Below are 24,023 nucleotides of genomic sequence, written 5' to 3'. Positions count from 1 at the left end.
CTTTGTGATACCAGAACTATTTCACTTACACATTTAATTTCCTGAGATATTGTCAATTTATTTTCAAGCAAAACTCTCAAAAAGAGCTGAGGATTTATTAGTTTTGATTATGTTGTGCAGCTAAATATGGACGCTTATTAGATTTTTAAAATTTTTCAGGTTTCATCGTAACACCTCGTGATGCGTTTCTGAGCCATGATCGTTGTGCCGATTACCTTTCCATTGGATCCAAGCACCTGGACCAGCTGACCGGTACGGCGTCCATCAGTCCACAGTCTGCCGGATCATCACAACGTGGACTAACTTTTTATTTACAGTACTTGGTTAAACTATGATCTTGAAACCAGAGCACCAGAGATGCAAAGATCTACCTGCAGACTTTGTTGGCTATACCGTGACACTTCAGTCCGTGACACTTCAGTCATCCTGGACGGGGCTGAGCCGGTCTTCCTCTCCTCCAGAGTGACGAGTTTTCATCACCAGTAAAGGCAAAACAAGTCTGATGTCTGATTAGCTGCTAGGAAGTATATMATATATTCACTGTTCATTTTGYTATCCYGTTTRTACCTACARTAAAATTGAATCTCATTTGTAATTCTCTACATTTCACTAACTTTTTCCCCTTTTCTCAGTGTTTACGTTATATCAAGTATTTGCATGTAGATCAGGAATTCAAGTGAGATGTAAAAATGCAACAGTTTTAGATTATACCAGCAAAGAAATGTGAATATTAAGTAATATGTAGTTAGTCATATAATTTAATATGCTGAATAAGGCTGGATGATACAAGATTTTTTTTCATACCAGATTTGATTTTAATCGATTCCTCCCGTTCTCAATTTCTATAATAAAATCACAGAAAATACTTTCAAAAAATGCCTTTATTTCAATCATCTGTTCTGTGAGTTGTATAAGGGAGCATTATGGTCAGGATACAAGAATTTTTAATTGCAAGAATGCAGTCATCATTTCAGCAGAATAAAGATGAAATTTTATAACAATGTCTTAAAATTACAATAAGTCATTCTAATGAGAAATAAAGATTCAGCTTGATCTGATGTAACCAGCTCAGTCCATGTGGTTCTGACATTTGTCAGTAATCAAGAGGATGTACATTTCCACCTCATCTGACCAGGTAAGCATTAATGTAAAAATAAAAAAAATACTGTATAAACAAATACTGTATACAAAACGGAAAAAGAGCAACTGATAGAAATACTTTATATAAAGAAAAGCAAAAACGTCAATAGTAGGAGAAAAGTTGTTGACAACAATAGCTCAGCCAATCTCTCCCTCCAGGAAGCCATCAAACAGAACTGTCCAATTCCATMTATAATAAAGATTAAAAAAAGAAAACGGAAAGTTAAAATAATAATCACAAATTAATAATTCAGATCTATTGCGTTCTGGAATCTGTTGACATTTTACAAATTTCACAAATCAATTAGAAGGTTTCACAAATGTTTTATTTATTCTGCTGTTAGTACAGAATAATCTAGTTAGGTTTTAAATGTCTAGGTGTAGTTGTAGCAATGTAACGTGATCCTCTGCAGCAAGTGATGGCAAAGCGGGGCGTCATCACGACTTTACACAAATGTGTCTTTACCTCCGCGGCAGAGACTCCGCCGAACCCCTGAAACCGACTTGGGTTCGATCGAACCCAGGTTAAGAACCACTGGTTTAGCTGAACTGAGGAAGAAGGGTCTTTTGGCATCTCATCGGTGCATACTCCAGTCCAGTAGGTGGCGTCCACACATTGTGCGGTTGATTTGTTAGCTGCTAGAAGAAGAAAACCCGGAAAAAAAATCAAAGAGACGACGATCTGAGGTGTTCTTGAGGTATTGTTACTGTTAGTAAACTATTTGACTATTAATTTTTGAAATACTTGTACTTAACATAGAGAAAGAGCAACTTTGAAACTATCGTACTTTTCTAAAAACATCCTCCCCACCGTACCAGACATGTACGAATACAAGGAAAAACACATCAGCCGTTGCCAGTTAAAACCGTTGCTCTATAATGTTATTTTGTGCCATCATCATCTAACACGTACATCATTATTTTACCCATATTAAGAGTCTGAAAGGTTTATATTGAAGTGAAACGAGATATTCGACTGTAAGTGAATGTGTTTACTATGCATCAAAAAGTTTCTTTAAGCACGTGTGTAAAGAGCTAACCTATATTTTTAAGACCGCGTTGTTCTGGAACGTTCCTTGTCCAGCTTGCAAAAATGCTTCAGAAAACTGTGTCCCCGTGTACTGCCTGACTAATATTGTCGGTCTTATTAAATCGTAAAACCTGCCTTTATCTTTGATGCTGCTCCTTGATGAAAGATTTAAAATATTTTAATGGGGAATCATGTAGTCATCAGAACAACAGCAACAAAATAAGAACTCAAGATTATAAATGAATTTCAGTTTTTGAATTGAATCACACTGGAAAGCATAGCGACACTGACATTTACCTCCAGCGTTACAGGTGGGAAGTAAAGAGGTCTGGCCATGTGACCTTTCACACCAGATGCATGAAATTGATATTGCTTAGAGTAGACACTCTATTATTTTATTTTAGAACTTCAATTAGTTACCAAAAGTCAAAAAAATCCTTCTAGAGCTTCTGGAAGTTAGAAAAAAAAAATTGTCTGGCAACAATTGTTGCCGGTGGGGATTAAATGGGTTAAGAACCAAATCTGTAGTTAAAAATTTGAGCGGAAAACTTAAGTTTTTTAAGAACAGACCTCAAGCGCAACATTAGACAACAAGATGGGACTAGGGAGGGATCCTTGGGGAATGCCATGTCTAAGTGAAAGACAGACAAATTGAACTTTTTATGTTGCACTGCATGCAGTTTGAAAAAGGATTTGGAAACATTTCTTTTTTTTTTTTTTTTTAAATCAACCTGTTCATAATTTCTCTACTGTTTGTCAGTTCTTTAATGTCGTATGTTGCTTTCTGGTATTTAACTTTCTCTCACAGTGGTGTTGCTTATAGTGCTGAGGGGTCTGCACCACTGCGATGCAATACTTCTTGCTTTACAGTTTTTGTTGATGAATACAGATAAAGGCAAAGTTAGCTAATCTCTAATTGTTTCTCTTTACTTTTTTGTTTCCTTGAGAAGAACAGAGACATTTCCTCCTGTGTCTGGATCTGCTGAAGCCGGCGATATGAGGCTAATGATCTCCCAATCAGAAGTAAGAAAATACCTGATATTTTTGAGGTTAATATTAATGTAACAATGGCGATAATAAAAAAGAAAGGCTTAACCCAAAGCTTTTTAAAACTATGAGTGCAATTGAATCCTTTGGACATATCTCTAGACATCGCATGTGCAAGATATTTGAAAATGTCCAAAAGCAAATGCCATGAATTTGTATCCTTAATGGCATTTTGTGTTTCTACAGGTGCAAGCTCTGATTGAGCAGGAGGCCCATAAAGCTGTGGCAAATAAGGAAAGGCAGATTGAGAGTATGATACAACGCATTCAAGACACAAATGATGAAGCCAGCTTCGAAACGTCCATTCAGAAACTAGAGGTGGGGGGAACACAAGAACAGAGAACATGCGTGGCATAAACAAAGTACAGCATGCCAGGAAATAACCTCTAACCAGTTGTGAAGCAAGAGGGTGACGTATCACAGATTGATTATTAGGCAGGATGATGCAGTGTATCGGAGGGTGCTTAAAGTAAATGGACGTTTGCAAAAGAGCAAAAACAAAAGAGCTGTTTTTACTGAACGCTTTTTTTTCTTTCTTCATCAGAGTCGAATCGATGCCATAGCGAGGAGAGCGGAGGTGGCTCTCTCCTACTTAGCAAGTATTCAGAAACAGGTTGGTACAATCTCATAGTCTCCCCTGTTTATGGGTAACTTTTCATATTTTAACAATAACGCCAATATATCCCAAATTTGAATCTTAATTTTCAACATTCTTGTAGAGTTCTCCGTCCTCCGCTGGTGACCGTGACCTCCTTGGGTACGTTTCAGCTCATTTAGTGCTTCGTCAGTAACGACCGTGAATTTGTGTGCGACTTGTTTTCACTGAATAAAGGCGGAAATAATGAGGTTTGCTGTGAACTTTGTAGGAAAGGCCCAGAGCGTGACCCTTTGGACGCGGCGTCACAGTGTAAGAGCTCATTCGGCAAAATTGCTTTGGTATCCAGATTTACATTGCATTTGTTTTTATTTTGTGTGCTTGCTTCCTTTTAACCACAGCAGGCACAATGAGAACAAACCGTGAAGCGGAAAGTGGGGAGCTTCTCAAAATGATGGTAATTATAGAGCAATTTATCCCTAACTAGTAAATCAGTCTGTTTAGTTTCGAACGATCTAATGCACAGTTTCCAAGAAGGATCAGTGCATCGGCTCAGATTTTCTTTGCAAAACCTGCACATTGGGGTAGAATTAAAATATACTGATGTTTTGTGTTTTTAATTGCAATGGCAATAAAATTGTTGGTGTAAAAGGTTTTAATATTTTTGTCTTTTTAGCCATAAATCAACCAGTTTAATCATTTGAATCCTAACAAAGTGGAGAACATCTTCAGAGTGAAACATGTATATTATCCAATAGGCCACACTGTTACATTAAGTGCTGCTACTTTACTGCTAAACAGCATTAAGTGAACTCATATTTTGAAAAAACATACAGCATTTACTGACAGTCTCAGGAGGAAAAAATGTTTCATAAAACACATATTTGATTATATTGTGACTTTTTCTGTTCTTAAATGAATATACACATTTTTCTTAATAGATAATAAAAAATACACTACTGCCCATATTTGCTGTAAAACTTAATTTCTCTCCTTACTCAAATTATTATAGTTTGATGTTAAAATTAATTTGATTACACACTGTAAAAGATGCAATACCAGCAGCTGTGGTAGCCAGAATTTTACTGATTTTATATGGTAAAATTATAGACGTAAATTAGAGACTTTTTTTTTTTTGACAGTTCAAGCAGCAAATAGCCAGATATCATTTAGTCAAATCATTGCTGTTTGACTCATAATAAAGCAGCTTTTCATTGATTTGTTTTGTTCAGGAGACGACAAGAAAGGCATTGAAAAATTTCCGCGCCGACAATGAGAGTAAGTTCATGTCACAGCAGCAAATATTTTAGTCTTTAAGGTGAAAATAGAATTTTTGGTATTTAGTTTTTAGAAAAAAATTCTGGTTTACGTGCATTTTTAACTATTCGAAAATATCTACAAACATAATATTCTATTTACTAATTATAATCTTTTCATTTTGTGTCCTGCCTCTTCTGATTTGTGCAAAGTGCTGACCACTGCCGTGGCGAATTTAGAGGACCCTCCTCCCGTTCTGACGCCTCGGTGTTCTCCTGTTCCTAAGGTAAAATGATATTTTTGTTTGTTTAAACATACTGATCATGGTGTGGATAACTAAGCAGAAGCTGAATCAACTTCCTTTTAAGTACAGCATGAATATACCCACTGACATATTTTCCTTCATAGGAAAGAAAAGTGGGACAAATAAATCAGTGGTCAAGTAATGAAGGTAAGTTGCTCTGCAGATATTTGACTACACCAGATAAATCCATTTTTATGACTGCCCATATATCTTGTGTGATTCTCACACAAATCCACACATACTCTCCATGGCACTGATTTGATAAATCACAACTAGTCCCAACATTTACAGTTTATCCATTTTTCTTTTACACCAGCATCTTTTGTATTTGTAACGGATTAGCTGGAATACAGTGTAACACAAATCTTAAACAACAGGCACACAGTAGATCCTCCTGTCCTGAGTCATACACACACACAGTGGCTTTCAAAAGTATTCACACCCCTTTTTCATATGTTGTCACATTAAACCATAAACATAAATACGTAGGTCTCATTTGAATTTAATGAGACGTACATAAAGTGGCATACAGTTGTGAATTTGAAGGAAGATTACACAATTCAAAGATTTTGTTTTGCAAATAAAAAACTGAAAAGTGTGGTGTGTAAAAGTTTTCCAATTGATTAGATTCAATTGAATCATTTGAATAGAAACCAAGCTGTTTGTTGTTATTGCCTCCTGATGTTTCTCTGTGTTTATCTGTGGCAGATTTATGTGAGAAGCCGCCGCCGCCACCGTGTCTTAGTCCCTGTGACTCTAAAAAGCATAAGGTAGGATTGGAGTCTGCTTACTTGTTAACATTTACTTTCTTTGTAAGAGTTTTTTTTTTTTAAATACACTGTTTTTGTCATAAAATTGACAGAAGATTAAATTTCATCACCCATTGCTATTGTTCTTATGTCACCCTGTTTGTTTCTCTGGATGCACTGATGATCGACTTCAGTGATTTTGCAAAACAACAAGTGAACATACAAAAAAAACAACAAACGACCAAAAAATAAATAAATAAAATTGGGATGATTTATCTTTGAGTGTAGAGGAACTGTCAGTCCTCAGCTTGAAACCCTTCCTAAGTTCCTGCAGGGTGAAAATACAATGAACATGAAGTAAATCTAGCTACAACTGCAAGAAGCAAATTTAATACCTCTTTATTTCAGCTCATACAAACAATTTAAGAAAATAAACAGCTTAATCTGCGTTTTTTTTACTTTGAAACAGACAATGATACTCGTCCATGTGGACTGTTTCAATTTCCACCAGTTTGAAAATGTCAATTTTGGAGTGGGCCATATTTCTTGGGTCAGTTTTTCAACATCCTGAACGATTTGGTTTCACTGAAGGGTAGCATTTTGGATCAGTTAACGAACACCTGGGCACAGTTGCTGTTCCAGCATATAGACCTAAAACACTTCAAAACTAGTTGTGGAACAGGAGACGCAGCCTGGCGTTGAGCTGTTAGGACGCCCTCCTGAAAGCCCTGTTAAAAGATGTGGACTATGTTTAGATTTTGGATAAAACTTCCAGGAAGAGTAGCCACATGTTCAACGCAAATTTTGCTGTAAGCCTCTCTGTGGATATGCAAAGGGTGATTCAGCTTGGTAAAAGCCATTTAAATGAGTAGATCTATTTTTATACCACTGTTTATGCATAGTTCTGCCCTGATTGGTGAAAAGCAGGAAGCAAATTTAAATCTGCACAACAAATTCTTTTATGGTTCTGTTTTCAAAAAACAACAACAAAAAACTCAACATGTTTGTGTCAGTAACACTTTAATACTTAAGCAACACAGGAATTGTAAGGATCTTGCTGACACCGTAAATGTTAATGAACCTGACAAATCAGCCACACATTTTCCATAATATTTTGTTTTGTTTTATTTTATTTTATTTTTTTCCCTTTTTGGTTTGTCAAATTCAGAAGATAGCCAGTATAAAAACAGAGGCAGCAGATTCCCGCAACGAAAATCAAGACTACGTCGATGAGCCCTTGGCTAAGCGGTTAAAAAAAGAAGCTTCCTCTCCTGGCCACAGCAGCAGTCCCACACCCAATGATTTGGAAGGCATGGAGCCGATGGAGGTTAGTTAAACAGTCTGGCTGTATGAAACCTGCTTCGTAGTACATCGCTTTTGAACCAGTCAAGCGATGTACTACGCTTGACTGGTACATCGCATATTCCCAATAGGATATGTTCGTCTATCCGCCTCTTCCCAACACCCCCTTCCCGGCCGTCCTGAAGGCTGAAGCGGCTTCGTACAAGATGCCTCCGAGAGTAGACGTAAACCTGGCCTTCATCAGGAACCCAACTCGAATCTCCGTCCTCTGGAACGTGGAGGACGAAGACCCCAGATTGCCACCGATGGAAAGCTACGCGTAAGAGACAGCACTGGAAAAAAAATAACCCTGTTGCGAGGAAGGCTGTTATTAAAAAACATTGAAAATATTGTGAAGGAGAAGAGTTTAATGCCGAACATTTCCTCCTCCTCTCTCTCTGCTGCAGCATCCTTCTAGCGATGGAGACCTTTAAAGGGAGCGGCGTCTTCCTCAAGTGGGATACTTACGACAAACTGCAGGCCAAGTCTCTGCCCATGTGCGCTCTGATCAATAAGTTCAAGCGTGGGCACAAGCTGTGTGCTGCTGTGGTGGGCAAAGACATATTTGGTCGCTACGGACCCTATAGCAAAGTTGTTACGGCGATCCTACCGGACTAATTCGGAAGAGGATGCAGGCAGGAACCACTTGGAAACCTAAAAGCTTTCGTTTATTCCTTCGATTCTTCAGAATGCATTTTATTGCTGTTCTTACGCAGGCAGAACTATTTGTAAGTAAAACAGTATGCACTCAAATGCCAGTAAAATAAGTTAAGAAGCAGTTTAGCTTTAGAATGATGTCTCTTAAAAGCTTTACAGTCAGGTTCCAGTTGGTAAAATAAGTGCCCTGATGTAAATATTCTTAGTACACCTTTGTGTTAAGATTCCAGGAGCAGAAGTAATGGTGCTATCTTATCTTTAAAAGCAGGCAAGCAAGATTTTAACAAAATTTTGGATTTTGTTTATTTGCAAATAAAGTTCACTTTTAAATGTTAATTACTTTTCATCAGCTGCTACATTTTTTTTCCATTGTAAAGTCAAAACAATTGAACATATTTTAACATAAATCTTGTTGAATAAAATCTTTGTTTCCTTTTACCTGGATAATTTACTGGCGTTTTTTTGTTTTTCTTTTTTTTTTATCTTATGAATGCTAAATGTAATTTGTAGCACAACATCAGTGAGTGCCTTCGTGTGTGTTTAAAAGGTCAACCTGTGCTACTCGGTGAACCAAATAAAGTTTGTTTCCTTGTTTTAAACCGGTTAGAACATTTGCATTTCGGTTTTCTGCACTAATGTCGTCGTGTGAGAAACAGCCTCTGCTTTGTTTGCTCGCGTTTGAGTTTGGAGCTTCAGCTACGCCTGAATCCAAAAATGACGTCCATTTTTCCTCAGTCAGGTCAGCTTTTTATTCATATTTGATTTAGAGAAATCCAATCTTCTGATTAAACTGATGACATTTTTGACAGTTCATTTCCATTGACATTTCTCATCCAAAAAAGGCTTTAGGAGAAAAAAAAAAATTGTTTTCTAACAGAGTGTACTAACTAAATGACATAAGCTTGAATTTCTGTAAACTGAATAGTAAACACTGATAAAGGTAAGTACATGTACATTGAATATTACATCTTCATTGGGCAAAATTCAGGGCATGAACCTCTGTTTCTTTGAACGCCTCGTATGCTCAGCAGCAGGGATATCCCTCGTCAGAGTTTAACAGTAATCAATAATCATGAGTGCATCCCAAACTAATATGTAGCTTAGTTCAGAAAGTTAGCCTGATTGAGCAAAACCAATGTCATTTTTAGATTCAGCTAATCAAAATCACCCTAAAACAGTTGGAAAAACCCCAAACTGTTTTTGGCTGTTGACCAGTGTAGTTTTTACCTGTTAACCCAAAAGTCTGTTTACAGACTTTGTAGATGAACACCTATAGCATCCAGAGTTCATACAGATCTTAACATCTTTCACGTTACAACCACAAATTGCAATATGTTTAAATACTTCAATGTGTTTTATTTGGATTTAATGTCACAGACCAAGACCAAAAAAAAAGTATAATTGGGTATTAGATGTTTTTTTTTATTAAATAAAAAAAACAATAAAACAGTACCTGTTTGATTAAATTCTTCTTATTTTGATATATGAGGGAGAGACTAGAACCAGCTAGCAACTAGACTAGCAGCTGCTCTGTGTTTGCTGTAAACACATCCACTGCAAAAATAAATAGAGCTTCTTTGAATACAAGGAAGTACATGATCATGTATCTCGCTCAGATTTCCGTTCATACAAACATCCTTATTTTGTGTAAATACTGACCAGGAAACAAAACTGTTACCTTCTCCCCCTGCCCCTCCCCTGCCGGGGTTGACTGAGTGGGCATCCATAAATGGTACCATCTGCTGTTCTGTCCTGTAGTGTTCGTGTTTGGTCATTCATAAGTCACCAACTTTTCAGGCTGTAAAGATGTTAGATCTGTTACTGGGTCTTGTTTCAGGTGAGCAAAAATATTTTTGGTTCTAATTTTTAGATTATGAAATTGTTCAATGTACGGAAATTTTAGTAAGTCAATGAATAGCCATTTTAAAAGCATTTTTGCTCTATTTTTTTTTAAATAAGACAAAAGTAACTTTCAAGGAACTTTTCAACAAGATAGTGGAGCTTCTTTTAATTCTTTAATATTGATTAAAAAAAAGAACTACGAGTTCTACTGGCAGATTGTTTCACAAATGGGAAACACGTCTTGTAATAAGTAAAATTATCGGCCAGTCGAAATCGTATTTTTTTAATCAATATGAAAGAATTATTGATTTAAAACAAGCTTCTATACCTTTCTGAAAAGTTACTCTAAAGTTAGTTTTGTCTTATTTCAAGTGCATTAAGTAAAAACTAGACCAAAAACGCTTGGTAAGATTTTATGTTTTTGCAGTGAAGCTGGACCAAATATTTGACTGGAAGGACTGGATTCAGATTGTAATGCTGAACAACAGACATAATGAGCAATAAATTGTGGTTTGGGTAAAACTGTTAGATTAGAATTTTTATAATATCTGGAATGAATACATAGCTGTGAACTGTGATTTTATTAAGTTGAAGAGCAGTCACTGTAACCTTGAAAGATGCTGACATGTGAAGAACTTGCCAGATAAGATACACCAAAACCATATACTCTGGATTTATCAGAGTCTTTGTCAAAAATAGTATTTTTTCTGAAATTTTCAACATTTTTCTGGTGTTTTTATTACTTTGTTCTCACATAACCATGTTTATTTTCTCTCTCTCTCTACTACAGCCTCTTTTCTCTTGTGCTTATCGTCAGCTGCCGAAGGTCAGTCCATATCTCCAACTTTTGCAGTTGTTTGTTTAATACTTATTTTTAAAATGATTATTTATTGTTTATTTCATTTCAGGCAACATTGTCAGATTGGTTGGTTCGAGTTCAGATGGGTATTGCGCTGGAAGAGTTGAAATCTACCACAATGGAGAATGGGGAACAGTCTGTGACGATTACTTTGACTCTAATGAAGCTGATGTGATCTGCAAACAGTTAGACTGTGGACCACAATTAACTGTTCATGCATCGGCTCACTTTGGTGAAGGCACAGGAAAGATCTGGCTGGATGATGTGGGCTGTTTAGGAAACGAAAATTTTCTTTCTGAATGCAGCCACAGAGGATTTGGAATCCACAACTGTGAACATAGTGAGGATGCAGGTGTCACTTGTTCTTGTAAGTGTGTGTAGAAATCCAATGTTTTAGATAACACACATCACTCAGAGGATTTCTGATAAAGTCAGTTCTGTGATAGTGATGGATGTGGGATTAGCTGTACTGAGAATAGTAGCAAACACACAGTTTTCTTGTTAAAGTGATGCAGTCATTCAGAAATGTCTTTCTTTGACAGATATGGTTTTTCCTATTTCTTGTTGTAGCCACACTCATCTATGCTGCTATTAAGTTGGTAAAACAGCATATGCTTACTTCTTTTGTTGTTATTTTCTTATGTAACTATAGCTCAACAGATCTTGCCATTTCCATCATGCTCTGGAGACGTCCAGTTATACCACGATCGGGGATGGAGAAGACTCAGTTATAGCGGCTTTGACATAAATGCTGCTAAAGTGGCCTGCAGACAGATGGGCTGTGGTGCATTAATCTCTCAGTCAGTCTACGGCTACAGCTACAGCGTCGTGCTGCCTGATTTGAAATGTTCCGGAAGTGAATTTTCTCTAAAAGAATGTCAGCACAGTAATTCTTGGACATACCAATATGGTTCCTATGCTTATGTCTCTTGTTCAGGTATGGCTCAGTTTCTTTGTACTTTCAATAATGTATTATTAATTTCTTCGTGATTATTATACATCAACAGCTGAAACCCACACATGTACATATGGTGCATAAAATACACAACCCTGTGTTTTCAGACTGCCTAGCATGAACTTAGACTGAAAGTTTCCTGTTTTGGGTCAGTTAGGATTAACACAATGACTCCTGTTTTCTGAATAACACTATAATGAGAATTATTTTAAGAATTTCAATACTTTCTTAATTATAATTAACACACGAGCACACAAGCACCTTCGTGCTTAAATTATATTAATTTAAAAAAAAAAGTTTTTTCTTCGACCTGTCCAGGGTGAACCCCGCCTCTCTCCCGGTACGTTAGCTGGAGAGAGGCCCTAGCAACCCTTCCGACCCCACTAAGGGACAAGGGTGCAAGAAAATGGATAGATGGACATTTTTTCTTGTATTTAGAAAAGCAAAATCATTTTGGTAATCTTAACTGGCCTAAATCTGGAAACATTTTTGTAATTTATTCACAGTCATGTATCATTTTATACACTGTAAACATTTTGTTTCATCTATACATCTTTCGTTTGTTCTAAGGAATATGTGTATATTGTACACCTAATGATTCATAGTTACAATCTGAGTCTGAGACCAATCCCTTTTTGCTCACTCTTTGTTCCTTTTTACACTTTGTCCCTCATCTTATACACTTGATAGATTATCGAGTCCGTCTAACTGGACCGTCTCGGTGCGCTGGACGAGTAGAAATCTACTTCAGTAGTGCCTGGCAAACAGTGTGTGATGACAGCTGGGACTTGAATGATGCTCAGGTGGTCTGCAGTCAGCTGAACTGTGGCGTAGCCATGGCTGCTCCTCACTCAGCGTACTTCGGAAAAGGAGCAGATAAAATCCTCTTTGACGATGTGGCCTGTATGGGGAATGAAACACATCTGACTCGGTGCTCAAACAGAGGATACTGGGTGCATAACTGCAGTCATAATCAGGATGCTGGTGTGATCTGCTCAGGTGAGAAAATGTTCATCACTGCTCTCTAAATGTTGCTTTAGTTCAAAACCAACATGTAAACGTGAGTTCTAGTAGAACAGCTTTGTTCTCTGGATAGTCTTCCTAATATGAGCTTCTTTAAGAGAAAGCTTTTGATTCAGCAGCTCTTCATCTTTTATTATTATTATATGTTAGCATTGGGTAGTCTCATACATATTTGTTTTGTAACCAGGGTCCATCTTTTAATATTTGGAAAAATGTATAAATTTTTCCAAATATTTTTCTTTCAAAAACTCCCTTTGTCCCTATTTTAAATAGCATGTGGGATAAATATTGAAAATATGCAAATCTCTGGGGATTCACCGGTTTTCCACAAACACAGAGGCCAGCTTCCTGTTCAGATGTTTTACTGTGACAAGCAAATGTTTACTGTTTGTTTTGTATCTGAATAGAGAGCACATTTATTAAACTAATACTCAGTTTAAGCACCTTTTAATTACTCTTCAGTCATCTTGAGCCCCTTTATAGTAAAATTTCCCTAAATTTTGTTCATTTGCATCATTTAGGTAAAGCTATACTTTTTAGAAAGTTTTCAGATCAGTGTTATTTTACAAAATAATCAGTCAGATTGTTTGTACGCCTTTTATAAAGTTCTGTTTTTCCCATTCAGTATTTGTCTATTAATTGTGCCTCGTGGTTTTCATAGCCGGTCTGAGCAGGTTAAATGGGCCTAGTAGATGTTCTGGACGAGTTGAAATCTTCACCAATGGATCCTGGGGAACCATCTGCAATAACAGCTGGGACATAAACGAAGCTCGAGTGGTCTGCAGACAGATGGGATGTGGTACAGCACTGAGTGTCCTTCAGTTTGGAGAGGGAACAGGAGAAATTAATGAAGTGACCTGCACAGGGAGCGAAAGATATCTGCCTGAGTGTTCGTACAGTAGAGTTGGAGCTCAGAACTGTAATCACAGTCAGGATGCTGGTGTCATCTGTTCAGGTAATGTAGGTTTTCTACTAAATGTATTGGGAAAAACTCGTAGTAGTAAAATCTAATTTAAGTCCTCATTGGGAGAATTGGAAAAAGTTCTACTGTAGTCATTATTTTATGAATTCAAATGTTGTTTTGCAACCCTCCAAACAATCCCCACCACTGTAAGTGACAATAAATTACACATTGACGGTATCTCTCCATAATTCGGGGACTGATTTAAAAAGATATATGCAGTACTTTTGGAAATAAATAAAGTAATTCAAGTAACTTTAAAGGGAAAACTTAATGTAATATTATTGTGTCTATTACATCCAGAAATAGTGCAGTGTGTGCATCCATTGTGCAATAAGTCAATCAAGATTTTTGTTGACGAGAGACTGTATAAAAGTGCTGCAATAAATAGAAGAAAATAGAATCTGTGTTATCATTGCACAGAAATTATGTCAAATCTGAAGCCTGACAGTCCTTTATGAAATGTATTAACTATGTTATGATGACACTGTGTGACTCTGACACTAAATATTGTGTTTTTTTGACAGGCCCTGTAAGGCCCACTATTGGACTTACTCCTCAAGGTGACATCACTTTGGGTCGTAATGTCAGCATCAGTTGTTCAGTCACTGATGCACAAGTAAGAGGGATATTTGTCTTGACGACGACCACAGGCTCATTCAGCCGGGCTGTGAACTCAAGCAGCAGCTCTGCTACTTTCTATATCCTTCAAGCCACTTTCAATGATCAGGGATGGTACAAGTGTCAGCTTCAAATCATGCTTCCCAATGAAAACTTCACCACTCTCTTTAGTGACACAGTCCAACTAAGAGGTATTATTTTTTTGCATTCATTTACTCTTAAATCTCTAAATAAATGTGCCAAGAAAATAACAACTGTCTCATTTCTTTAGTGATCTTTCCACAACCCACGATCAGTATTGAACCTTCTGGAGTGATTAATCTCAATCAGGATGTTAGAATCATTTGTTCAGTCACTAGTGAACAAGGAGGAGGATCATTTATCTTCAGGAAGTTTTCAGGAAGTTTCAGTGAGACTGTGAACTCAAGCAGCAACTCTGCTACTCTAAGTATCCCTAAAGTTACCTTTACGGATGAGGGAAACTACCAGTGTCAGTTCAAAGTGAGGATTTCTAATGAAGACTTCAGCACCAGCTTCAGCAGTTATGTCTCACTCTATATTAACGGTGAGTTTTTATGTTTATTTTGCAGATTAACTGAGTTTACTACAGGGTTGAAATGACTATAACMRGTGACCAAACTTTGCACCATTTTTCAGGTGAAATTCCAAAACCCAACATCACCTTGCAGCCAGTTGGTCTGGTTTCCTGGGGTCAGAGTGTCAGCATCGTGTGTGACGTTATGGATGGATTGAGTGGATCGTTTATCTTCACAAACCCTCCYGGTTCTGTCATTCAGACTGTAAACTCAAACAGCAACTCGGCTACTTTCCATATCGCGCAAGTCCGTTTGGGAAATGAGGGATTGTRCCAGTGTCAGTTTCAAAGAACGGTTTCTGGTGAAGTGTTTCACACCAACTTTAGTGACCCTGTTTGGCTAACCGGTAATAATTTTTTATTAACTTTGGCCATTTGATTAAACATAGAAAAGACATGATATTTTTGTTGCTTTTTAGTGAACCTTTCACAGCCGACCATCACCTTGGATTCTGCCGGTGGGGTGATGTGGGGTCAGGATGCCACCTTCACCTGTTCTGTCATCGAGGGTCAGGCAGGAGGATTATTTGTCTTTAGGAGAACATCTGGTAATTTCATCCAAACTGTAAGCTCAAGTAGCAACACAGCTACCTTCCATATCACTCAAGCTAACTTGGGAGATGAGGGATTATACCAGTGTCAGTTTCAAAGGACAGTTTCTGATCGAGACTTCAACACCAGCTTCAGTGACCCTGTMCAACTAACTGGTAATTATGTTTTAATTTACATCTGCCACTTCTTATGAGATCTCTAAAATGTACTGTGACGTCCCCTTACTCTGAATTATGTCAAAGGTTTATGGGCAGTAAAGCGTTTCTCTTGTGTATTTTTTTAGTATTTCTTCCAAAGCCCAGCATCACTTTGGATCCTGCTGGTGTGGCTTCTATTGGTCAGACTGTCAACATCGCTTGCTCAGTCTCTGAGGGTCAAGTAGGAGGATCATTTATCTTCAAGAAGACATCAGGACCAATTATTCATGTTGTAAATTCAAGCAGCAGCTCGGCTTCATTCCACATCAATCAAGTCAACTTGGTGGATCATGGATCGTACCAGTGTCAGTTTCAAAGAAGGTCTTTTAATCAAGACTTGAGCACCAACTTGAGTGATTCTATCCAACTAACTGGTAATGTTTTGTCTTTATGTTTTAGATCGTTTTTCCCTTTCACTTAGTATATTTAAGTTGTTTTTTCTCCACTGTCTCTTTCTGGTTTACTCCATTGCCATTCCTTGTTTCCTGGATTCTCCATTGTCTGTGTTATTTTGTTCTGTTGATATCTATCTGCTATGGCAATAAATAATTTATTTCCATGTGAGTCTCTAGTCCGCACTTTTGTCCTCTTTTAAATTTTTCTAATTTGACATTGTTGTTATTTTTCAGTSAGCCTACCAAAGCCTACCATCACTATCCAGCCCACTGATTTGGTTATGTGGGGCCAGGATGTCCAAATTACTTGTTCGATCACTGGGGGTGAAGTAGGAGGATCATTCATCTTCACAAAGACCCCAGGTCCTTTCACCCAGACTGTGGACTCGAGCAGCAACTCGACTATTTTACATATCCATCAAGTCAACTTTACAAATGAGGGATCGTACCAGTGTCAATTTCAAAGAGCAGATTCTAGCTCTGTTTTTAGTGACTATGTCAACCTGAACGTGACAGGTAATTGTTTGTGAAATTAGTTTAATCAAATAGTTCAAAATGACATAATAAATAACATTCTCATTATGCTTTTAGTGATTCTTCCAAAACCAAGCATCGCCATGGATCCTGCAGGCGTGGTTACCTTTGGTGACCTCATTGCCATCAATTGTTCTATCTCGACCCAATATTTAGGCGGATCATTCACCCTGCAGAAGACCTCTGGATCATTCACTAAGACCCAACAATCAAGTACCAACTCCTCTACGTTCAGATTTCTTGAAGCCAATGATAATCATGTGGGAGATTACCGCTGTTATTACGAAACACTTGTGGAATATAAAACTTTCACCTCCCCTCTAAGTGACAATGTCACAGTTTCTGTTGCTAATAACTGAAGGTCATTGAGGGTTATTGCTTCTTGGACTTTTTCCTTCACAAATGTAATGTATAATCTTCTATGGGATAAAAGGTGATTGCTTTATTTTTAGATTTTGAGCCTATTTATATTTCTGCCTTCATACTGTAATTATCATTGTTTTGTATTKGATGRTGTTCTTCTCTGTGGGTGAATTTTATTAAATGATGTWGCCCAGAATTTGATAGATTTTATTACTGGTAYTTAAACATTTGTGAGTGACAAAACTTTTTGTAATCTTTCTTCTATCAATCATTTAATAACCAAACTAGTCTGTAAAACTGGATGAGTATGGATGTATAATGCACTGCAAAAACAAGCATACTGAACTTTATTKGATTTCCTGGGTATTTTGGACTATGTCTCTGTATCAGACACCTTGACTGAAGTTTTTGTCTATTCTAATTTACAAAATAATTCAAGCTCACCCAGTTTGGAGATGTACGTCTCTGAACATTCATTTTAATGTTTTGCCACAAATTCACAATCAAATGTAGGTATTGAGTTKGACAAGGATATTCTAACACATGAGTATGCATTGATGGAACTGCAGCGCAGATCAAAAATTCAGTTTTGACCTGCATACAAAAACAKTATTGGCTACAAAGGTCTGAATATAAACGCATTCTGCATTTTCAGGATTTTATGAAGAGCACTTAAACTGAGCTGAGGTGATTCAAAAATTGGGCTGAAGTGGAGAAAAGGATTTTCCTCCATTAGACAAGTTTGGTAAATATACTTAACATATCTCAGTTGTTGATTAGGAATATTCAGAAAGTCAAACTTCTCTGACTTGGTTCCTGGAGCAGATGACTGTGCACATATTGGTAATCAGGAGGGAAAAGTTAGGACAATTCCAAGGACTCCTGTGGGGCCCTCCCACAAAAAATAGTTTTTTTTTATAGAAATAGAAAAAAATTACAAAATCATATAGTGTTTTAAAAATGATTTTAGAAGTAAAAATTAAATGTTACTACTCCCAGACCAAAAAGCACACATCTATATTTTCCCCGAACACCCCCCTGTATCCACATGAAATGGTTCGTTCCTGCTTAGCGAACTTGACGTTAACGTCAACTCGTTTTAACTTCAAGCTCTTCTGACTGCAACAGTGAGAAGACAAGAACGACTTTGGCAGTTACTACGCTGCTAAGAAAAAAATATGCCGTCAGGTTTTCAAAGAGAGAGAGAGAATTTATAGTCCAGTTTTTCTCCAAGAGAGGTGGGTAGACTTTGTGAGATTATTAACCATTTAGCATATTTAGCTTAGCTACAGACTACTGTTTTCCTTCATTTCACTAGCATTTAATGAATGAAGTAAAGAATTTAATATTTTMATATATTTAACTTGTCCCTGGTTTTTTGTTAATCAAATACAAACACRGGACACATTTACATGATCAGATGCTCATTTGATATTCTTGTKTATATTTTTTGTTTCYTTACAAAGTGCAWTGTTGTTCCTGGTTTTCCCATGTCATACACAGCTTTTTAAACATAAAAAGAATCTTTTGATTAAAAATGGWGATTAAAAACTACACAGACACTAACCAAACAAACACTCACAGTTGGGAAGAGCGACACAGCAGCTTATCTGGAACCTTGAACGACTTGTGGCCGGAACAAAACTCAAACGCTGCATGTGCAATGCTCTTAAAGTCACTTATTTCATTCAACTAACGTATAAACAAAGTTTCAATAAAGTTTTGATAAACTTAAGATCCTCAATTCCTGCCATATGGGTCTATCTCTGTAGACCAGTGATGATGACCTCAAGATTACCAGGACATGGTCCAGCATCAACAACTTTATGTCAGGAAGTAAAATTTCTTCAAAGGAATGGTAAAACATAGAGTCTCGAACACACTAGTGGCGTTTATCGTCACAGTAACAAAGATGTTTACTATTTAGACTGGTTTCAAGTGAGTAAAACTTGACGTTGATTATTATCAAGGAACACTTTATTTGTACTGTAAAAGTAGAAAATGAYTTCAGAACCAAAAAATGTATGTTGGAAAAAGACTTTTTACACAGGGTAAATTCATCTGAAACACTTGGAAAACAAGGTAGAATGTAATTATAAATGTTATTTATTTGATYGGAAATCTTTCAGAAAGTTTAGCTAGAAGCTGAAGTTAGGATCCCAGTGAAATGCTCTAAATMTCCTGGTAGATTGTGACACACTCCCCCTYCCCATCCCCCCTATTCTCCTTTCAATTCACAAAAACAAKTCATAAAAAATAATTGCAAAAGAAAGATTCTTTTGCAATTATTTTATGGCTTACCTTCCTTGCGGTTAGCATCTTCTTGTAAACTGTCGAGGCACCTCCAGTTTCTCCCTACGATTCTTATGATGGTCACAAAATCATCACTATATAGCACTACTGTATTAAAGTTCATTTTTTGTTGTTCCATTGTGATATTGTTTGTCTGAGAAACTGAATTTTAGGTTTTCATTACCTGTAAACAATAATTGTCATTACACTTTAATTATCACTCTCAGAGTAATGAGTATATGAGTTTGACTTTTCCAATAATCAAAACAAATTAACGATTGAACTACATCTTACTGATTGAGAAGACTTCGCAGATAACCAAAAATAATATACAATAGGCTCTGATAGAGTTCAACAATAACACATAGAAAAAATGCTATTGGCTGCTCCACATTACTATAACACAACACCCACATTATTGATCCAATTCAACTCAGATTYTAGGTGGATTCATTCATGCTGCAGAAGACCTCAGATTCATTCAGCATGACCATAAAGTACCAACTCCTGCACATTCAGATTTCTTGAAGCCAGTGAAAGGCCTGAGGGAGATTACGATTGTTATTATGATAATAATAACAGATCCAGGAGGAAGCTCAGAGGGGACAGGACTTTCTCTGTCATGGGCCCTATATTATGGAACGACTTGCCTTTGCAGGTCAGAGAGGCCCCTTCACTGTCCACTTTTAAAGCTAGTCTTAAAACCCATCTATTTTACTTGGCTTTCAACTCCAGCGGGATCTAGTTTTAAATTGTATGTTTTTGTTTTTAAACTGTAAGAGTTTTATTTTATTTTTTTACTTATTTTTTTTTTGTTATGTTGTGTTTTAATGTACAGCACTTTGTATCAGCTGTGGTTGTTTTAAAGGGCTTTATAAATAAAGTTGGTATGGTATGGTATAAGACATTGAGGAATCAGACCAAATATCTTATATTGTCCAAATAAAAATGGCTCTTGTAAGAAAGGGGATTTTTTTTTTTACGTTGTAGGCAGAATTGAAAAGTTACGAGTGATTTCATACTGCAAGACAACAAAGTTTTCAAGTTGCAGTTTGTTGTGACGATTTTTAACATCACAACAAATCCAGTTATTTTCACARAAKAATTTTTAAGCTATTTASATCCACTGCATTTMTGTTTGGAGATCTTTTATTTTGATAAAATGTTATAAAYTGCAACRTATAATGTGCCATGACTGTGCAATTTTCTTTATTGATTTAAATTAAATGTATACTTACATGAGTAGTCTTGGTAAMAGCAYGTATTAAAACTTAAGCAAGAGATTTGTTAGGGCATACGGAAAATCCCCCCAAAAATTCCAGTGACTGAAATGCCCCAAAAGTCAAATGAATCCCTTTAAACAGAAACTAGTCTTTGTAAGAGCCTTGTTTTTTCTAYATTTAGTACMATCTCACATCACAGACGTTCCTTTCTACAGTTAGATTATGGAAAGTACTAAAAATTAATACACCTATTCATTCAAAGGCAGCTTTGTATGATATTTTGCTAATGTTTTGTTTATAGGCAAATTTGTAGGCTATAAAACCCCTATAAAACACACAGGGTCCAACACACCTTATTGCATCTTGTTTCCTTGAATTTTGCTCTTTATAGATCTAATTGCAGAAGTTCCCTAGTGGTTGTTGCAGGATACCTGACAACAATCAGGTAATTTCAGCACAGACTCTTCTTCGCTGTGTCTCAATTTCATCTTCTGTTCGTATGCTCAGTCAGCAGGATGGTGAACAATCTGCTGCTTTTAGGTGAGAAAAATAGATGATTTGTTTATGATTCATGTCTCAAATTTGTACAGYGATCCTACATACATTATTGGTTATGTGGTTTAACACAGAAGTTGGAAAAATGTAAGGTTATGAAAATGACAAAATAATTGTTCATAATCTTATCTTAAGTTAGGCAGAAGTACACTAGGAATGGTAAATTATTTTGAGCAGAATTTCCAAACTTCCATCCCTCATCAAATTTTGTCCTCTGATGATTTATTTGTCAAGTAAGAACTTAACCACATTGAATGAATCATTTTTGCTTATTTCTTCTAATGCAGTCTCTTGTTTCCTGTCTTCGTATTCTGCATCAGGTCAGTTCACTTGTCACAAATTGTACAATTTCTTTGGTGGTTCATATTAAATCAATTTTGCTTTCTTTTTAGATGATCTGATCAGATTAGCTGGATCAAACGAGCCATGTTCTGGAAGAGTTGAAATCTACCACAATGGTGTCTGGGGAACAGTCTGTGATGATGGTTGGGACCTAAATGATGCTGCAGTGGCCTGCAGACAGTTAGGCTGTGGTCCTGCTGAGAAAGCTCTACCATTAGCCCACTTTGGCCAGGGGACTGGACAGATCTGGCTTGATGATGTGGTCTGCTCTGGAAATGAACCTTCTCTTGCCGTGTGTGGGCACACAGAATTTGGGACTCATGATTGTGGACACCATGAAGATGCTGGTGTCAACTGTTCAAGTAAGGTTGTGTTCTTTATGTTCATAGTTGTTTTGTTTAATGTATTTAATTGTTCCATTATGAAAAACTTTGATATTTAAAAAAAGAATAATAATTTTGGGCAGATTTTAATTTGATTAGGACTAAAGCCTGTGTGGCCACAAACAGAATTGTCTTTGTTGAATACTTTTGTTTTTCCATGTAACAAAAATTTACAGATTCAATCAGATTATTTGGATCAAACAAGCCATGTTCTGAAAGAGTTGAAATCTACCACAATGGTGTCTGGGGAACAGTCTGTGATGATTTTTGGGACCTAAATGATACTGCAGTGCTGCATTTCTTGTTTCCTGGACCCCCCATTGTCTGCATTATTTTGCTCTGCTGTGTCTATCTGGCTATGTCACTGAATTATTTAGATATGTCCATGGGATTCTCAAGTCTGCACTTTGGTCTTCTTTTAAATTTTTCTAATTTGACATTGTTGTTATTTTTCAGTCAGCCTACCAAAGCCTACCATCACTATCCAGCCCACTGRTTTGGTTATGTGGGGCCAGGATGTCCAAATTACTTGTTCGATCACTGGGGGTGAAGTAGGAGGATCATTCATCTTCACAAAGACCCCAGGTCCTTTCACCCAGACTGTGGACTCGAGCAGCAACTCGACTATTTTACATATCCATCAAGTCAACTTTACAAATGAGGGATCGTACCAGTGTCARTTTCAAAGARCAGATTCTAGCTCTGTTTTTAGTGACTATGTCAACCTGAAMGTGACAGGTAATTGTTTGTGAAATTAGTTTAATCAAATAGTTCAAAATGACATAATAAATAACATTCTCATTATGCTTTTAGTGATTCTTCCAAAACCAAGCATCGCCATGGATCCTGCAGGCGTGGTTACCTTTGGTGACCTCATTGCCATCACCTGTTCTGTCTCGACCCAGTATTTAGGCGGATCATTCACCCTGCAGAAGACCTCTGGATCATTCACTAAGACCCAACAATCAAGTACCAACTCCTCTACGTTCAGATTTCTTGAAGCCAATGATAATCATGTGGGAGATTACCGCTGTTATTACGAAACACTTGTGGAATATAAAACTTTCACCTCCCCTCTAAGTGACAATGTCACAGTTTCTGTTACTTATGACTGAAGTTCATGTTTGGGACCCTTCCTCAATCTCCTCATATACGACTATCCTAAGCTAATCTAGTCTAATGAATGTTGCGTGAGGTGGGAGTGTAAATTGTCACTGTAATCAGCAAAATAAATCATGATGCAAAGAGCAAAGTTAGTAGTTGCTAAATATATTCAGCAAGTAAGCAAGAATGAAAAACTATTTTTTTACATAACTGTTCAGATGTAAGAACACATAAAATAACACATGTAAACCTCTATGAGGGAGAAATTTGGTTGAGATCAAGGTTCAAACCGTAAAACAACATTACAAGACACTTCATATCATTAGATTTAAACAAATAGTTCCTTAATGAACTCACTGCTTAGCCCCCAAAACATTTAAGTATAGTTTATTACAACCGCAGATAGGCATACTGGGTTTAATAATAAATAAAAGTAAGAAAAAGTTCTAAACGTTTGTTGAGCAAATTTGAGGCTTTCCTATGACTTTGCTGAAGCATTTCTGTAGTAATTGAGRTTTTGACTTTTTATTCACAACTGTAATGTAAAATATTCTATGGCATAAAAGGTGATTGGTTTATTTTAAGATTTTGAGCCTATTTATATTTCTGCCTTCATACTGTAATTATCATTGTTTTGTATTTGATGGTGTACTTCTCTGTCGGTGAATTATAATAAACGATGTTGCCCAGAATTTGATAGATTTTGTTACTGCTATTTAAACATTTGTGAGTGACAAAACTTGTTGTAATCTTTCTTCTATCAATCATTTAACAACCAAACTAGTCTGTAAAACTGGATGAGTATGGATGTACAATGCACTTCAAAAACAAGCATACCGGACTTTATGGGATTTCCTGGGTATTTTGGGCTATGTCCAAGAGACTGAAATTTTGGTCTATTCTCATTCACAAAATAAGTCTTGCCACAAATTCACTATCAAATTTAGGTATTGCGTTTGACAGGGGTATTGTAACACATGATTATGCACTGATGCAAGTGCAGGTAAAACAATTCAGTTTTGATCTCCATTCAAAAACAGAATTGCCTATAAAGCATTCTGCACTTTACAGGTTTTTATTTGAAAATCTTTTGTAAACATGAAGACC

The 24,023-nt window shown here is 36.7% G+C and overlaps 3 protein-coding genes across 3 annotated transcripts; all 3 read left to right on the top strand.

The window, feature by feature from the left end:
* Nucleotides 1–1,623: 1,623 nt before the first annotated feature.
* On the top strand, nucleotides 1,624–8,456 carry atf7ip2 (activating transcription factor 7 interacting protein 2). The gene is made up of 14 exons (XM_008415753.2): nucleotides 1,624–1,838; nucleotides 3,121–3,193; nucleotides 3,404–3,535; nucleotides 3,762–3,830; nucleotides 3,937–3,974; nucleotides 4,084–4,124; nucleotides 4,214–4,269; nucleotides 5,045–5,090; nucleotides 5,282–5,355; nucleotides 5,478–5,520; nucleotides 6,082–6,143; nucleotides 7,291–7,449; nucleotides 7,556–7,743; nucleotides 7,871–8,456. Exons 2-14 carry the CDS (start codon nucleotides 3,167–3,169, stop codon nucleotides 8,079–8,081), a joined length of 1,146 nt encoding a protein of 381 aa, XP_008413975.1. The 5' UTR covers nucleotides 1,624–1,838; nucleotides 3,121–3,166; the 3' UTR covers nucleotides 8,082–8,456.
* Nucleotides 8,457–9,591: 1,135 nt separating this feature from the next.
* LOC103468594 (deleted in malignant brain tumors 1 protein-like) lies at nucleotides 9,592–19,149 on the top strand. Its single transcript, XM_008415754.2, has 13 exons — nucleotides 9,592–9,957; nucleotides 10,753–10,788; nucleotides 10,871–11,188; nucleotides 11,474–11,758; nucleotides 12,467–12,775; nucleotides 13,461–13,754; nucleotides 14,288–14,572; nucleotides 14,653–14,946; nucleotides 15,039–15,323; nucleotides 15,396–15,683; nucleotides 15,812–16,099; nucleotides 16,355–16,636; nucleotides 16,712–19,149. Exons 1-13 carry the CDS (start codon nucleotides 9,927–9,929, stop codon nucleotides 17,011–17,013), a joined length of 3,297 nt encoding a protein of 1,098 aa, XP_008413976.2. The 5' UTR covers nucleotides 9,592–9,926; the 3' UTR covers nucleotides 17,014–19,149.
* Nucleotides 19,150–20,595: 1,446 nt separating this feature from the next.
* Nucleotides 20,596–22,927, top strand: LOC103468607 (putative DMBT1-like protein). Its single transcript, XM_008415767.2, has 5 exons — nucleotides 20,596–21,072; nucleotides 21,375–21,407; nucleotides 21,480–21,791; nucleotides 22,269–22,550; nucleotides 22,626–22,927. The coding sequence occupies exons 1-5, from the start codon at nucleotides 21,048–21,050 to the stop codon at nucleotides 22,925–22,927; spliced, it is 954 nt and encodes a 317-aa protein (XP_008413989.2). The 5' UTR covers nucleotides 20,596–21,047.
* Nucleotides 22,928–24,023: the final 1,096 nt, after the last annotated feature.

This window comes from Poecilia reticulata, linkage group LG8 (assembly GCF_000633615.1).
Source record: "Poecilia reticulata strain Guanapo linkage group LG8, Guppy_female_1.0+MT, whole genome shotgun sequence".
Taxonomy (NCBI): domain Eukaryota; kingdom Metazoa; phylum Chordata; class Actinopteri; order Cyprinodontiformes; family Poeciliidae; genus Poecilia; species Poecilia reticulata.
Note: the sequence above shows the minus strand (reverse complement) of the source record. Positions and strands in the feature narration are given on the sequence as shown.

Coding starts and splice junctions, on each gene's coding strand:
- atf7ip2 (XM_008415753.2), top strand. CDS start 3,167: ATGAGGCTAATGATCTCCCAATCAGAA. Junction 4,125..4,213: donor TTTGGACGCGGCGTCACAGT/GTAAGAGCTCAT, acceptor TTTTAACCACAG/CAGGCACAATGAGAACAAAC. Junction 5,356..5,477: donor GGTGTTCTCCTGTTCCTAAG/GTAAAATGATAT, acceptor TTTCCTTCATAG/GAAAGAAAAGTGGGACAAAT.